Source organism: Salvelinus alpinus, chromosome 8 (genome assembly GCF_045679555.1).
Source record: "Salvelinus alpinus chromosome 8, SLU_Salpinus.1, whole genome shotgun sequence".
NCBI classification, from domain to species: domain Eukaryota; kingdom Metazoa; phylum Chordata; class Actinopteri; order Salmoniformes; family Salmonidae; genus Salvelinus; species Salvelinus alpinus.
In genome coordinates, this window is record NC_092093.1 from 69,158,706 (window position 1) to 69,176,067 (window position 17,362).

The 17,362-nt window shown below is 45.5% G+C and overlaps 1 protein-coding gene across 1 annotated transcript in view; it reads right to left on the reverse strand.

Annotated features, from left to right (window-relative positions):
* The window catches only part of LOC139583600 (catenin delta-2-like), a 400,634-nt gene that overhangs the window by 44,126 nt on the left and 339,146 nt on the right, over positions 1-17,362 (reverse strand). Inside the window, exons 17-20 of the mRNA XM_071414857.1 lie at positions 16,328-16,510; positions 15,132-15,305; positions 14,833-14,983; positions 3,732-3,984 (exon numbers count right to left, since the gene is read on the reverse strand). Coding sequence (XP_071270958.1) covers positions 3,732-3,984; positions 14,833-14,983; positions 15,132-15,305; positions 16,328-16,510 — 761 coding nt within the window. The remainder of the gene's footprint in view (positions 1-3,731; positions 3,985-14,832; positions 14,984-15,131; positions 15,306-16,327; positions 16,511-17,362) is intronic.

Below are 17,362 nucleotides of genomic sequence, written 5' to 3' on the forward strand. Positions count from 1 at the left end.
GAGCCGGGCGAGACATAGGCGCTGGGCAAGCCGGCTGGGGAAGGGGGAGGAAGAGCGGGAGCAGGCGTGACAACCTTATGGGATACAATTATTTCCTTATGGAGTTATCAAGAGTTGAAATTCTAATTTGATTTGTTATTCTAATTTGTTTATTTTGGATTTAACAGGCAGTGTTTTTTATTTTATTACTGGTTCCCCGGGGCCCTTTGGTAGATATGCAAATTTGTTTCTTCACATGTCTGCCTATAAAAGGAAGAAAAGTATTTCCCACCTCTACTTTTATATGAAGAAGTGTATTGCTGTTGTTGTGTTTGTTTGTTTTTGTCTTGTTTTGATATAAATCTCAGCAGATTGGGTCTGCTGTACGGTCGGGCTATCCCCCTAAGGAGTAACTCTGCGGGGAGGTCGTCAGTATGATAAGGGATTATAAGCAAATTTGCAAAATGGTTTCAACAAGTGTGTTGAAACCAATCATCAGTCATTTTTGTAAGTGCTGTGCTTGTTGAATGTCCTTCCCTATAGGTGTGCTGAAAGTCTGTTGTCAATTTGTTTACTGTAAAATAGCATCGTATCTGGTCAAACACAATTTCTTTGAAATTTTTATTAAGGGTTGGTAACCGGCTGATTGGTCAGCTATTTGAGCCAGTAAAGTTGGCTTTACTATTCTTAGCTAGCGGAATTACTTTTGCTTCCCTCCAGGGCTGGGGGCACACACTTCCTAGTAGGCTTAAATTGAAGCTATGGCAAATAGGAGTGGCAATATCGTCCGTTATTATCCTCAGTAATTTTCCATCCAAGTTGTCAGGCCCCAGTGGCTTGTCATTGTTGATAGAACACAATATTTCCTTCACCTCTTCCACACTCACTTTAGGGAATTAGAAATGACATCATTTGGTCAGATATACTTGGATGTGTAGTGTTGCTGGCATATCATGCCTAAGTTTGCTAATCTTGCCAATGAAACAATTATTAAAGTATTTGGCAATATCAGTGGGTTTTGTGATGAATGAGCCATCTGATCCACTGAATGATGGAGCTGAGTTTGCCTTTTTTCCCAAAATGTCATTTAAGGAGCTCCAAAGCTTTTTACTATCATTCTTTATAGAATTTATCTTTGTTTCATAGTGTAGTTTCTTCTTCTTTTTATTCAGTTTAGTCACATGACTTCTCAATTTGCAGTATGTTTGCCAATCGGTTGTGCAGTTAGACTTATTTGCCATCCCTTTTGCCTCATCCCTCTCAACCATACCATTTTTCAATTCCTCATCAATCCATCAGGCTTTAACAGTTTTTACAGTCCTTTTCTTAATGGGTGCATGCTTATTAGTAACTGGGATAAGTAATTTCATAAATGTGTCAAGTGCAACGTCTTTTTGCTCCTCATTACAAAATGTTGGTTTTCCTGGATATGGTTGCTATATTGTGATCACTACATCCGATGGATCTGGACACTGCTTTCAAGCATATTTCTGCAGCATTAGTACAGATGTGATCAGTACATGTTGATGATTTCATTCCTGTCGTGTTTGTAACTACCCTGGTAGGTTGACTGATAACCTGAACCAGGTTGCAGGGACAGGTTACAGTTTGAAGTTTTTTCTTCAGTGGGCAGCTTGATAAAAGCCAGTCAATATTTAAATCAGCCCCAAAATATACCTCTCTGTTGATATCACAGACATTATCAAGCATTTCACTCATTATCCAGATAATGACTGTTAGCACTTCGTGGTCTATAGCAGCTTCCCACCAGAATGGGCTTTAGGTGAGGCAGATTAACCTGTAGTCACATTACTTCAACAGTATTTAACATGAGATCCCCTCTAATCTTTACAGGAATGTGGTTCTGAATATAAACCGCAAAAAAACATCCACCACTGGCATCTCTGTCTTTTCTGTAAACGTTATAACTATGTATTGCTACCACTGTATCGTCAAAGGTATTGTCTAAGTGAGTTTCAGAGAAAGTCAGAATATGAATGTCATCTGTTAGTAGCAAGTTATTAATTTTATGAATCTTGTTTCTTAAGCTACACATGTTAACGTGGGCTATTTTGAGCACTTTTCTGGGATTCTTGCTTGTATTCATTGCTTTACTGAGAAGTTTAGCAGAAGTAGACATGCTCACGTTATTTATATTAGTGCAGGGTGAGCTGCACACAGTGGACTTCCTACTAGGGCACACCGCCTCAGTGCTAACAGTATAAATCTGGTTCAGAGGCCCATGATTGCTGCATACAATAGCTGTAGGATCAGCAGAGACATTTAGGGCAGTTAGAGGGACATACATTAGGTTACTTACATTGTCTCTACCAATGCTCCTGGTATAATGTACATTTTCTAAAGCATTATGATGACTCAGCGACACAATGGTAGTGATTAACTGAGCTGGGCTTGGGTGATTGATAAGTCATTGTCTCAAGGCAGCCTTATAATGCTGTGAAATGATCCAGGAACCCAAATTATTTGGGTGGATCTCATCTTTCTTATAAAACGTGTTTTGTTTCCAAAAGGTATCGAAATTGTCAACAAAAATTGACACACATTGAGCTGCAATAATCACGTAGCCAGAAGGACGACGATATCTGCCCACTCCCACACTTCACAGGATGGTGCAGGAGATGGAGAAGCCCCGTTCGATCCAGAGCATGGACGGAAGGTTGCCGACATCGACTTGGAAATCTTAGGGGAAGGAGCAGGAGTTGGCACGGCGGCCGCAGACACAGGTACCCGCAGCGAAGAAGGTGCAGGAAGATCAGGCTCTAGGGCGGCAAATATATATATTATTTTTTTTTCGCTCCGGGCCTCTCGTTGGGAGCACAGACTACATTGGGGGAGGCCGCTGTCTTCGGCTTCCACGGCTCGTGACATGCGACCATCGCTGATTGCCATGCTCCTCTTGCTGTGCTCCTTAGACTCCGCTATCAGACGGGGGAGGAGAGGCAGGAGGTGGCTCCCCTGGTGAACGAACTCCGGGCAACACCGGCCAGTCGGATAACGACAAACGACAAGACGGAGATGCATCCAACATGTGTGAACGCTGTCCAGCCACCGGCGCAGAAAAGGTAAACATTCCACTCTGCGTTTTCCCCAGTTGCTTACGTAGGCTGGCTATCTGCGTGATCAAGGAAGCCACCTCAAGCCTATAATCCTCGACAAGCAAACAATTGCCGCATTGAAACTCTGAGTGATCCAGTTTGTCCTGAAACAAAGCGTAGTAGATACAGCTCCTACAGAGCTGGAACCGCTCATTTATTCTCCAGACAAAGAGGGCTCCATTGGAAAACTCATCTAGGACTAACTTTGTTAGTTTGATGGCTAACGCTAGCAGCTTAGCTAGGTTAGCAGCTCTTTCAAACAGACTCTAACCTAACAGCTAAGTGGGATTTCGGGATTGCGGTATTAGCTGTTAAAAGATAACCGTGTCGCGGAATCCATGCAAAAATAAGTTCAGCATTTATGTTTAACAAAAGATTGGTTATGTTTAGTTACAATAACAAACCAAGTGTTTCCAGTATACAGTGTTCAGCTGCTCACTCTGATGACGTCAGGACCAAAACACAGTGTGTAGATTGATGAGGGGAAAAAAACAATTTAAGCAATTTTAGAATAAGGCTGTAACGTAACAAAATGTGGAAAAAGTGAAGGGGTCTGAATGCTTTCTGAAGTACTGTATGTGTGTGTGTGTACGTGTGTGTATGTATGTGTGTGTATGTGTGTGTGTGGTCGCTTACTTGTCTCCTTTGCTGCGAGCGATGCCGATGAGTTTCTCTATCCCGCCGGCGTCTCTCAGTGCTTTGGCGTTTTCCATGTTCTTAGTGATGACCTCATGCAGAGCGCAGCAGATAGCCGTTATTGTATCGTCTGACATGGTCTTACCGGGTGCCATCGGGCCCCCGGTACCTCCACTAGTTCCACCACTGCCCCCGGTACTGTTGCTGCTACTGCCAGGTAACCGGTGGACCAGGTCACGCATGGCGTATTTACCTGAGAGGAGAGCGAGACAAGAGTTAGTGCTTGGGTTAGAAATCTGAATGTCTGAAAGAGTATGCTTGTGTGTGTGTCAGGAAAGTAACAATCCTCATTGGTGTGGCCTGTGTTGTCCAGAGGTTACAGCCACTGACCTTGCCACACGTATGCCAGAGTCGGCATGGGTTCGAATCGACTCACTGCCCTTTGACTCACTCTCCACTGTCTTTCCACCACTTTACTATCTCTTCAATAAAACTATGAAAGGAGTGGGACTGCCCCACTCCATAAAAAAATACCACATTAAAAACAATCCTCATTGGTTCAAAAACAACTATCTTTTTTCCTCCTCATCTCCCTGCCTTGTCTTTGAAGGAAACACAGTCATTTCCAGTATCATCCTCTAACAATCAAACAGTACAACACTTCTTCATTGATTGTTTCAGCAACTTCCTGACACTGTAGTTAAGGACAAATATCGTTATCTCTAAATCCCTAAACCTTTCTGTCCTCAGTCTCTCTCAGCTTGGCCTGTCTGTCCTCAGTCTCTCTCAGCTTGGCCTGTCTGTTCTCAGTCTCTCTCAGCTTGGCCTGTCTGTCCTCAGTCTCTCTCAGCTTGGCCTGTCTGTCCTCAGTCTCTCTCAGCTTGGCCTTTCTGTTCTCAGTCTCTCTCAGCTTGGCCTGTCTGTTCTCAGTGTCTCTCAGCTTGGCCTGTCTGTCCTCAGTCTCTCTCAGCTTGGCCTGTCTGTCCTCAGTCTCTCTCAGCTTGGCCTGTCTGTTCTCAGTCTCTCTCAGCTTGGCCTGTCTGTCCTCAGTCTCTCTCAGCTTGGCCTGTCTGTCCTCAGTCTCTCTCAGCTTGGCCTGTCTGTCCTCAGTCTCTCTCAGCTTGGCCTGTCTGTCCTCAGTCTCTCTCAGCTTGGCCTCTCTGTCCTCAGTCTCTCTCAGCTTGGCCTGTCTGTTCTCAGTCTCTCTCAGCTTGGCCTGTCTGTCCTCAGTCTCTCTCAGCTTGGCCTGTCTGTCCTCAGTCTCTCTCAGCTTGGCCTGTCTGTTCTCAGTCTCTCTCAGCTTGGCCTGTCTGTTCTCAGTCTCTCTCAGCTTGGCCTGTCTGTCCTCAGTCTCTCTCAGCTTGGCCTGTCTGTCCTCAGTCTCTCTCAGCTTGGCCTGTCTGTCCTCAGTCTCTCTCAGCTTAGCCTGTCTGTCCTCAGTCTCTCTCAGCTTGGCCTGTCTGTTCTCAGTCTCTCTCAGCTTGGCCTGTCTGTCCTCAGTCTCTCTCAGCTTGGCCTGTCTGTCCTCAGTCTCTCTCAGCTTGGCCTGTCTGTTCTCAGTCTCTCTCAGCTTGGCCTGTCTGTCCTCAGTCTCTCTCAGCTTGGCCTGTCTGTTCTCAGTCTCTCTCAGCTTGGCCTGTCTGTCCTCAGTCTCTCTCAGCTTGGCCTGTCTGTCCTCAGTCTCTCTCAGCTTGGCCTGTCTGTCCTCAGTCTCTCTCAGCTTGGCCTGTCTGTTCTCAGTCTCTCTCAGCTTGGCCTGTCTGTCCTCAGTCTCTCTCAGCTTGGCCTGTCTGTTCTCAGTCTCTCTCAGCTTGGCCTGTCTGTTCTCAGTCTCTCTCAGCTTGGCCTGTCTGTTCTCAGTCTCTCTCAGCTTGGCCTGTCCGTCCTCAGTCTCTCTCAGCTTGGCCTGTCTGTTCTCAGTCTCTCTCAGCTTGGCCTGTCTGTTCTCAGTCTCTCTCAGCTTGGCCTGTCTGTCCTCAGTCTCTCTCAGCTTGGCCTGTCTGTTCTCAGTCTCTCTCAGCTTGGCCTGTCCGTTCTCAGTCTCTCTCAGCTTGGCCTGTCTGTTCTGAGTCTCTCTCAGCTTGGCCTGTCTGTCCTCAGTCTCTCTCAGCTTGGCCTGTCTGTCCTCAGTCTCTCTCAGCTTGGCCTGTCTGTTCTCAGTCTCTCTCAGCTTGGCCTGTCTGTCCTCAGTCTCTCTCAGCTTGGCCTGTCTGTTCTCAGTCTCTCTCAGCTTGGCCTGTCTGTTCTCAGTCTCTCTCAGCTTGGCCTGTCTGTTCTCAGTCTCTCTCAGCTTGGCCTGTCTGTCCTCAGTCTCTCTCAGCTTGGCCTGTCTGTCCTCAGTCTCTCTCAGCTTGGCCTGTCTGTCCTCAGTCTCTCTCAGCTTGGCCTGTCTGTTCTCAGTCTCTCTCAGCTTGGCCTGTCTGTTCTCAGTCTCTCTCAGCTTGGCCTGTCTGTCCTCAGTCTCTCTCAGCTTGGCCTGTCTGTCCTCAGTCTCTCTCAGCTTGGCCTGTCTGTTCTCAGTCTCTCTCAGCTTGGCCTGTCTGTTCTCAGTCTCTCTCAGCTTGGCCTGTCTGTCCTCAGTCTCTCTCAGCTTGGCCTGTCTGTTCTCAGTCTCTCTCAGCTTGGCCTGTCTGTTCTCAGTCTCTCTCAGCTTGGCCTGTCTGTTCTCAGTCTCTCTCAGCTTGGCCTGTCTGTCCTCAGTCTCTCTCAGCTTGGCCTGTCTGTCCTCAGTCTCTCTCAGCTTGGCCTCTCTGTCCTCAGTCTCTCTCAGCTTGGCCTGTCTGTTCTCAGTCTCTCTCAGCTTGGCCTGTCTGTTCTCAGTCTCTCTCAGCTTGACCTGTCTGTTCTCAGTCTCTCTCAGCTTGGCCTGTCTGTGGAGCAGCCCTCTGATGAAGTCAATACACTGTGACTCATCTGGTATTTGGAAGAAGAGATTGACGTGGATGGGAGGAAATGAAGGGAAGAATCTGACATTAAAAGAAAAGAGAGATGGAGAGAATGAAGAGAGAGAGGGAATAATTAAGAAGCCTGAGATGTCAGAATGAGAGAAAAACCTGAGTAAGAACCGGATGGAGGGAAGGATGGGAGGAAAGAAGGGAGGGAAGGAAGAATGAGTCTACTCTACACATTAGCCACATTAGTCGTCCATCACACTTCATCATTTCACATAATGTCAACATTGACACACATCTAGGAGGCGGACATCTTTCCCTGATGATGACTCTTGAAGATGTCTCATCATCGATGAATGATAAACATGACATGTAAATAATAGTGTCGACACACTGGTGAAGAGCTGCTCTTTCAGACTGACTCATCCTCTCTGGAGAAATGTCAGTTGTCCATGTGAGTGGATGGTTACCTAAACAGGAAATTGGAAGTCAATGGGTTCAGTGAAGACGGAGGAATAAAAAAAAACGTCAATGTTTCAGCAGCACAGGACTAGGAACCCAGAAACATACTGTATCTCTCACTGCAGTGGCTTCTATCAAACTGTTTATTGGAGTCGCGAAACCGGAGGTGCTGAGGCAAAGTTGGCTGCAGAATATAAAGGCCTATAAAGATAAAAGGACTATCAAAGTTCATACACACTCTTAGAAAAAAGGGTTTCAAACTGGTACTTCAGCTGTCCTGACAGGAGAACCCTTTTTGGTTCCAGATAGAACCCTTTTGGGTTCCATGTAGAACCCTCTGTGCAAAGGGTTCTCAATGGAACCCAAAATAGTTCTATGTGGAACCAAAAGGTTTCTACCTGGAACCAAAAAGGGTTATTTAAAGGGTTCTCCAATGAGAACAGCCGAAGAACCCTTTTAGGATTTAGACAGCACCTTTTTTTTGCCATCATTTGTGTCATCATTTGTTATCATTGCAATTCACAAGACCCATCTTCCCACTGCTGGTAACTCCTCTCTCTGTCCTAAAGGTTCTGTATGGATAATAGTAATACATTTTAATCTGGGCTGGTGAAATTCCTGCTGTGTCATGCAAACAGCTTAAAAACATCAACGCACCCCAATAATTTACACCATGAAGGAAAACACACATGCACAGACACACGGTTTCCGAAGCACCGCTTATTATTAGCAGAGTGGTGAGTTAATTGGGGAAGTCTTATCTGTCCTGGCAGGGTGAAGAGAGAGAGACTGAATGGACTTTCTTCACCGAGAGGACAATACCAAGACTGACTAAACCTCTATAAACCTGGGTGAGCCTACTCTACTGGCCAGGGTTTGGTGGGAGACAGAACTGATGAGAGGAGAGAGACAGAACTGATGAGAGGAGAGAGACAGAACTGATGAGAGGAGAGAGACAGAACTGATGAGAGGAGAGAGACAGAACTGATGAGAGGAGAGAGACAGAACTGATGAGAGGAGAGAGACAGAGCTGATGAGAGAGACAGAGCTGATGAGAGAGACAGAGCTGATGAGAGAGACAGAGCTGATGAGAGAGACAGAGCTGATGAGAGAGACAGAGCTGATGAGAGAGTGAGAGTGAGTGAGTGAGTGAGTGAGTGAGTGAGTGAGAGAGAGAGAGAGAGAGAGAGAGAGAGAGAGAGAGAGAGAGAGAGAGAGAGAGAGAGAGAGAAGACAAGGAAGCAAGGAATGATGTATTTTCACACAACCCTGAACAGGGCCTTGGACTAACCTTGCCAGTGGCTGAACCTGGGTGTTTCATTATTATAACTAATAAAGTGTGATATGCCTCATTGACTACAGGGGGCACCATATCACAAGCAATCAGGTTAGCAGTGGTGTAAAGTACTTAAATAAAAATACTTTAAAGTACTACTTACGTTTTTTGGGGGGTATCTGTACTTTACTTTAATATTTATAATTTTGACAAGTTTTACTTTTACTTCACTACATTCAGAAAGAAAATAATGTACTTTGTACTCCATACATTTTCCCTGACACAAAAAGTACTCATTACATTTTGATTGCTTAGCAGGACAGGAAAATGGTCAAATTGCACACTTATCAAGAGAACATCCTTAGTCATTCCTACTGCCTCTGATCTGGCGGACTCACTAAACAAAAATTCTTAATTTGTAAATTATGTCTGAGTGGTTGAGTGTGCCCCTGGCTATCTGTAAATAAAATAAAAAACAAGAAAATGGTGCCTTCTAGTTTGTTTAATATAAGGAAGTTGAAATTATTTATACTTTTACTTTTGATACTTAAGTATATTTAAAACCAAATACTTTTAGACTTTTACTGAAGTAGTATTTTACTGCGTATCTTTTTTCTAAGTTATCGTTACTTTTATTTAAGAATGACAATTGGGTACTTTTTCCACCACTGCAGGTTAGTCAACTAAAGTCCCTCTGGAACAATTATTTAACCATGGATTCAATTTCCCTGCTACTGTACATTCTTTAATAACATATGGACATATGGAAATGTAGGTATATATAGTACCCAGCTATAGGTAATTAACTAGCCTCATGCACTTCAGAATGGCTCTAAAACGGACTGTTCTCCGGGTCCCTTTACGGCTTGAATCCACTTCAAGCCAGGTCTGCAAATGTCACTGTGAAAGATTAACATTGGCCAGACAGATACTGTATATTACTGACTTACCCGAGCAATAATGGATAAATGGATACCCGAAATCACCCATTTCTCCAAAGTAAATGGCCAGCAATGTGGGCAATGCTTCCTTTTTAGGAGATACGGAAAAGGAAAAATCCCACAGACATCAAAGATAAAACAAAGCTGTTTAAAAGAGGTTGGAAACTAAGGTAAATTGGAAACTCTAGCTATTAGAGATAGGGGTTTCAGCGAGTGCAGGATTTCACACCTGTAATATCTGTCTCTCTGAGGCTGCTTTGATGTGGCTGGGTGACAGGACAGAGAAGATAAGCTCTTCCGCTGAAATATTCCCCCTCTGAATACCTGTGGCTGCTCCATTAAAAGGAGACTGCCGTATGTGATACGAACACACAAACATGCGCGCACGTTGGCACGCACACACGCTCGCACACATGCATGTGAACACATGCAAGCACACACACATACACACAGCACATTCGCGAATGCACACGCACTTGCACGCACACATGCACGCACACATACACACACACGAAAGAGACAGGGGTTGATAATACACGTTTGAAATGTGGTGAATACAAACGTGATTTAAAAATGATGTTACTGAGAAGAGACACCTTCTTTTTTTTTTGTAATACCTGTCTGGAATAGCGATGCCATCCTTAGTAGTGATGGAATGAGTTTCAGATTTATAATTATATTCCAGATTACTTCACCACAATCTATGCTTACTTCTGACAGACTATACCGAAAGAACTTTGAAAAGTTCCAAGTACACATGGCTGACAAATCTTGTTAATGTAAGCCATCTCTGGCACCATAACTCTGTAAGTGCACATTAGAATGATCATCTACGTACTCATTCTCTCATGATGTATATAAGTCTATTTCCAACCCTACAGGCTGGTAGGGGAAGCAGGGAAGACTGCCAGAGAGGAAATGTAACGGGTAAATCGAAAGTGAAGTACAGTCACACGTGGTACTAATCCCATAGAGAGAGAGCACAAGTGAGCAAATGAGTGTATGACTAAAGCTTACAAGATCATTTCACTCACACTCTGTACACCAGAGTTAGTTTCTCTTTGGCACTCCTTTGTGTTTTGTTAGTGCAAAAATGTGTGCGTATGTATAAGTGTGTGTAGTGAGTCTCTAGTTAGATGGTGCCCTGCGGAAACTGACTCCTCCGCACCCTCAGTGTGTGCCTGTGTGTGTGTGTGCCCTGCGGACTGTGACTCCTCTGCAGATTCAGGATCCTGTAATTAATGGCCGCCTGCAGCTCCCTCCCTGTGTTTCCACGGTAACCCTCCTGAGCACTGATGTCATCATCCCGAGACACAAAGAGAGGAGCCACAAAGAGAGGACTACATGAACTAATATACATAGGACCCAGACATAGAGAGAGACAGAGATATTTATATATATATATATATGAGAGAGAGAGCGATTGGATTTGAATGCTGTGAGAAGGTTCTATAAAGGAGAGAAGGAGGGGAGGTAGAATGGTCAGGGGTGGAGAGAAGGAGGGAAGGTAGAATGGTCAGGGGTGGAGGGAGAGGAGAGAAGGAGGGAAGGTAGAATGGTCAGGGGTGGAGGGAGAGGAGAGAAGGAGGGAAGATAGAATGGTCAGGGGTGGAAGCAGCTATGAACTGTGATTCACTCATGAAGGACAGCTATGTCCAAAACAATTTTTTTTTTTAATATTTACTTGGTTTTTCCTAGCCACCGTGCTTCTACACCTGCATTGCTTGCTGTTTGGGGTTTTAGGCTGGGTTTCTGTACAGCACTTTGAGATATCAGCTGATGTAAGAAGGGCTATATAAATACATTTGATTTGATTTGATTTGATTTGGAGGGAGGGGAGAGAAGGAGGGAAGGTAGAATGGTCAGGGGTGGAGGGAGAGGAGAGGAGGGAAGGTAGAATGGTCAGGGGTGGAGGGAGAGGAGAGAAGGAGGGAAGGTAGAATGGTCAGGGGTGGAGGGAGAGGAGAGAAGGAGGGAAGGTAGAATGGTCAGGGGTGGAGGGAGAGGAGAGAAGGAGGGAAGGTAGAATGGTCAGGGGTGGAGGGAGAGGAGAGAAGGAGGGAAGGTAGAATGGTCAGGGGTGGAGGGAGAGGAGAGGAGGAGGGAAGGTAGAATGGTCAGGGGTGGAGGGAGAGGAGAGAAGGAGGGAAGGTAGAATGGTCAGGGGTGGAGGGAGAGGAGAGGAGGAGGGAAGGTAGAATGGTCAGGGGTGGAGGGAGAGGAGAGAAGGAGGGAAGGTAGAATGGTCAGGGGTGGAGGGAGAGGAGAGGAGGAGGGAAGGTAGAATGGTCAGGGGTGGAGGGAGAGGAGAGAAGGAGGGAAGGTAGAATGGTCAGGGGTGGAGGGAGAGGAGAGAAGGAGGGAAGGTAGAATGGTCAGGGGTGGAGGGAGAGGAGAGAAGGAGGGAAGGTAGAATGGTCAGGGGTGGAGGGAGAGGAGAGAAGGAGGGAAGGTAGAATGGTCAGGGGTGGAGGGAGAGGAGAGAAGGAGGGAAGGTAGAATGGTCAGGGGTGGAGGGAGAGGAGAGAAGGAGGGAAGGTAGAATGGTCAGGGGTGGAGGGAGAGGAGAGAAGGAGGGAAGGTAGAATGGTCAGGGGTGGAGGGAGAGGAGAGGAGGAGGGAAGGTAGAATGGTCAGGGGTGGAGGGAGAGGAGAGAAGGAGGGAAGGTAGAATGGTCAGGGGTGGAGGGAGAGGAGAGGAGGAGGGAAGGTAGAATGGTCAGGGGTGGAGGGAGAGGAGAGAAGGAGGGGAGGTAGAATGGTCAGGGGTGGAGGGAGAGGAGAGAAGGAGGGGAGGTAGAATGGTCAGGGGTGGAGGGAGAGGAGAGAAGGAGGGGAGGTAGAATGGTCAGGGGTGGAGGGAGAGGAGAGAAGGAGGGAAGGTAGAATGGTCAGGGGTGGAGGGAGAGGAGAGAAGGAGGGAAGGTAGAATGGTCAGGGGTGGAGGGAGAGGAGAGAAGGAGGGGAGGTAGAATGGTCAGGGGTGGAGGGAGAGGAGAGGAGGGAAGGTAGAATGGTCAGGGGTGGAGGGATGTCTAAGGATGAGAGAGGTGAAAGGGAGAGAAAGAGGGGGGAGACGACCATGTTACACTTCAATTAGTATTTGTTTTACTATATAAGACGACCCTGATATACTTCAATTAGTATTTGTTTTACTATATAAGATGACCCTGATATACTTCAATTAGTATTTGTTTTACTATATAAGACGACCCTGATATACTTCAATTCGTTTTTGTTTTACTATATAAGATGACCCTGATATACTTCAATTCGTTTTTGTTTTACTATATAAGACGACCCTGATATACTTCAATTCGTTTTTGTTTTACTATATAAGACGACCCTGATATACTTCAATTCGTTTTTGTTTTACTGTATGGCGGCATCATACATCACCCATAGCTGCTAGAGCTAGACGATCTGTATCCACTCTATTCCCCTGAGAGAAAAGCCCTCCTCTGTCTCCTTGGCACACGCATGCCAATTTCACGTGTGTCAAATTACCAACTATAAGTAAATTGGAGCAAGCGATGTCGCTGACAGTTATTGAGTCAAAATGGGATTCAATCGCCACATAACCATACATTATACAAATCCACCAGATGAATAGGAGAGACAAACAAAAACTTGACAGATCAGTTGAATAATGCCAGGTGCTGTTGAAAATACGACTACATCACATTACTGCTGAACTGAATAAAACACACACGCTGTATATCCTCCTAACAACATATTAGCTTTCTTTTTCTCTGTCCTCCGTGTATCTCTCTGTCTCTCTTCCCCTCCCTCCGTCTCTTTCCCTCTCTCCTCTTATCCCCTCTTACTTTCCTCCAGTCAGCATCCTACATGACAATGATAAAAGAGGACAGTACTCCTGTGGCCGTGAGAATCACAGGTAATTGTCTCGACTGTTTAAATGTAAAATCACTACTGCTCTATCAACGCTAAACCACAACGGCACAACACTGCTTAACCACAACTACACTGCTTAACCACAACAACACTGCTTAACCACAACAACACTGCTTAACCACAACAACACTGCTTAACCACAACAACACTGCTTAACCACAACAACACTGCTTAACCACAACAACACTGCTTAACCACAACAACACTGCTTAACCACAACAACACTGCTTAACCACAACAACACTGCTTAACCACAACAACACTGCTTAACCACAACAACACTGCTTAACCACAACAACACTGCTTAACCACAACTACACTGCTTAACCACAACAACACTGCTTAACCACAACAACACTGCTTAACCACAACAACACTGCTTAACCACAACAACACTGCTTAACCACAACAACAGTGCTTAACCACAACAACACTGCTTAACCACAACAACACTGCTTAACCACAACAACACTGCTTTCCCCAATGACACACCCTTTTAGTGTTGACAGCACCAAAGGATTAACACAACTTAGAAGTTAGTGGGAAATATGAGATTTTTGACAATGCTCTTAGGTTGAATCCACACAATGGGGAATGACAAGGGACTAGCACAGAAAACAGTCTTAGTGGCATTCAGCTTGATAGACGTTTTTGACGCTTAGCTTTTTCCAATGCCTTTGTTGTTTCTCAAGGTTAGAATAGGTTAGAATAACCCGTTGCTATTTGTCATTCAAGGTCATAAAATGGGATATCTAGAATAATAATGTGTAAGCATTCTGTAGGAGTAACACTTACGTTTTTGTCATTTCAAGGTTGTGAAATAGATTCTATATTGTATCAGGTGTACATACTGTAACTGTAGGCTTTCTTTGTGTTTAACTATAACATTAAACTTAATGAACCTCCTGTTGCATATAAACCTCTATACTCTATCCCCTGCTGTCCTCACATATAAACTCAACCCCTACCCTAGAGCAAACTATCTCCCCCCCCCCCCCCCCCAACCCGCTCTCTCTGGTTCAATAGAATTACTACCAATATAAGCTGTGTTATACAGCGCCGCTGAATTACTAAGGAGTGTATTCAAACGAAACCGCTCGACAAATTGGAATTGATTTTCCCGTGAATTTGTGAGGGATTACATTATTCAGCCTGGCGTCTCTTGTGGTGCAAAGACCAAAACAACACACTGTGTCTTTCTGTTAAAGCTAAACACTGGGTTATGCCTTCCACTCCTATACAGGTGACGGCAGACATTGTAACTAGGGTAATATTTGTATTCATCCCACTAATGGTTAAGGTTGGAATTGGGTGTAAAGTACTGATGCTAGATCTGTCGTTAGGGAACATTTCTACCTTGAGCGTATCTGTACAAAGCCAAAGAGCATATTATTGAATCGTGAGGCCTTCTGAGGTCTGTACAGTGGGACAAGTAGACAGTCATTAGCCGTGCGCTTCACATTCGCTAACAAAGTCTCTGATTCAGAGTCCATCACCGTCCTTTGATCTGCTTCAATCACAGACGCCACTGAAGACTCCTCAGCTCCAATCGCTCAGTTACACTGACAACCCACAGCTGGCCAGAGCTGATGCAATGTGAAGTGTGTGTGTCTTACCTATCAGTTCTTTGTTTCTGATGTCCAGGGCCATATTCCTGAGCGCGGTGGCCACGGCACACACCACACGGTCATTGTCTATCCTCAACAACTCCACCAGGATAGGAAGGCCTTTCTCTTTACGCACCGCAGCCCGGATATACACAGACCACTGGAGAGAGAGGGGGAAGAGTTAGACTGACGGACCACTGTAGGGGGAGGGGAAGAGTTAGACTGACGGACCACTGTAGATGGAGGGGAAGAGTTAGACTGACGGACAGGAGGGGTTGACTTAGACAGTACAGTAGGAGCACCCCTACCTTCCAGCTGCCTGCAGCCAGGTTCTGCAGTGCTCCAGCCGCCCCCTCCAGTGTATCAGGGTTGGAGCACTCTGACAGCAGGGTGAGGTAGGGCTTCACTATGGACGGGTGCCATAACATCTGGACCCCTTTTGGAGGGTCAGCTGAATCTTGGAGAGGGCCTACACCATCCCACTATAGGAGGTGGGAGAGAGAGGGGCAAGAGAGATAGAAAGAGCGAAGAGATGGGAGTGGGGGGGTTGTGGGGGTAAAGAAAAAGGGAGTTAGAAATAGGGAGAATAGTATTCTTTCTCCACATCTATCTCTGCGCTTTCATTAGCAATATAGCTGTGTATGCCCCTCAAATTCCCACTTCTCTGTAGAATAAGACTAGGCAGTACACCCTCCATCAACAGCTCTGAGTGTATATGTCAAGATAGAAACCTCATGATGCCTACTCTAGGTTCTGATCTGCCTACTCTAGGTTCTGATCTGCCTACTCTAGGTTCTGATCTGCCTACTCTAGGTTCTGATCTGCCTAATCTAGGCTCTGATCCTTGATCATAAAACCTTTGGGAGATTGGGAGATTGAGGAGAAATATAACTTGAACAGTGCAGACAATGTGCCCTAACAGTTCTGAATGTGGTGAAAACTTTTTGGAGACATTTTGTGTTTTTAACTGTTTGTAACCAGAGTGAATGAGAGCTGAGCTGATTGAACAAAGCCTTCATAGCTTGTGCGCAACAGAGCATATGATTGGTCCGTGGGGAGGGATCTGAGCGAATAGCAAAGCAGCAGTAGTAGTGACTGATGCCTGGAGTGTGATGGAGGGAAGAAATAACGAGTGATTGAAGGTTTGAGCCAAAAGAAAAAGAGAGACAAAGATGCTCATCTGACAGTTAATACATAATAAAAGAGTTTGTGGTCTTTTAATGTTCTCTGTTTGAAGCTCTCGCTTTGATTCATCATTTGGATCATAATTTATTAGTCTGTCCCTTCAGAAAATCCCTGCAGTGAACAAATTATATGGCTTGGCGGGAGCTTTTACCATATGTGTTAGCCTGTACTGTGTGTGTGTGTGTGTGTGTGTGTGTGTGTGTGTAACAGGGTTGGTTATGCTTCCACTTGCCACTTCAAAAATATGTATTTAGATGTTTATGTATTCAGATTGTCTGTGCGTGTCTGTGTCTGTGTGTCTGTGTGTGTGTGTGTCCACCTGGTCCTGTCCCTTCTTCTTCTTCTTCTTCTTGCCCCAGCAGCCTGAGGTCTCTCCGTCACGTCCGTTGGCGTCACACAGCAGACCGTCCAGCTCTTCTGAACCCAGCTGCTGGCCCTGCGACGTCTCCGCTGCCAGTCGGTAGGACAGGTTACGCAGTATACACACACAGTTTTCTATGGTCTACATGGGGGGAGGGGAGAGGGGAGAGCACGGGGAGAGGAGGGAGAGAGAAAGGAATATGATAATTTAACCTACTAAAGAGCAAAGTACCCTACAAAAATGTGTGTGTGTGTGTGTGTGTGTGTGTGTGTGTGTGTGTGTGTGTGTGTGTGTGTGTGTGTGTGTGTGTGTGTGTGTGTGTGTGTGTGTGTGTGTGTGTGTGTGCTGTGTGTGTGTGTGTCTGTGTGTGTGTGTGTGTGTGTGTGTGTGTGTGTGTGTGCTGTGTGTGTGTGTGTGTGTGTGTCTGTGTGTGTGTGTGTGTGTGTGTGTGTGTGTGTGTGTGTGTGTGTGTGTGTGTGTGTGTGTGTGTGTGTGTGTGTGTGTGTGTGTGAAGCAGCACTTAAAAGGAAGAGTGCCTAATTCCATCCGAGAATCGGGACGTGCTCTAACTTTCAAATTAGTTTAAAGAAATTCTCTCAAATTAGGAAAAATGAGTCCGAAACATCGTATCACACTCCATTTAACATTGTGTTAGGAGAAGACGAATTAGCAACAGCAGAGGAGTGTGTGTGTGTTAGTGTGTGTCAGTGCCTGTGTAAAGTATCACACGTAAGGAGCGTTTGGAAGTGATATGGAAAGCAGACTACGTGGAAATAACAAAGAAAAATCATCAATCATTTCGTACGACTCCTGTTTTTTAGAAGTTTCTCAGACTGATCCTTTACACAAGCAACTAAAATGACACTAATTGAACAGAATACTTAGACTGACTATATGGCTTTTCTGGCATTACAGACATAATACAAACACTGAGTCGCTCCAATTAGCTCCAACAGACCTGTTAGAGGAGGCCTGTTAGAGGAGGCCTGTTAG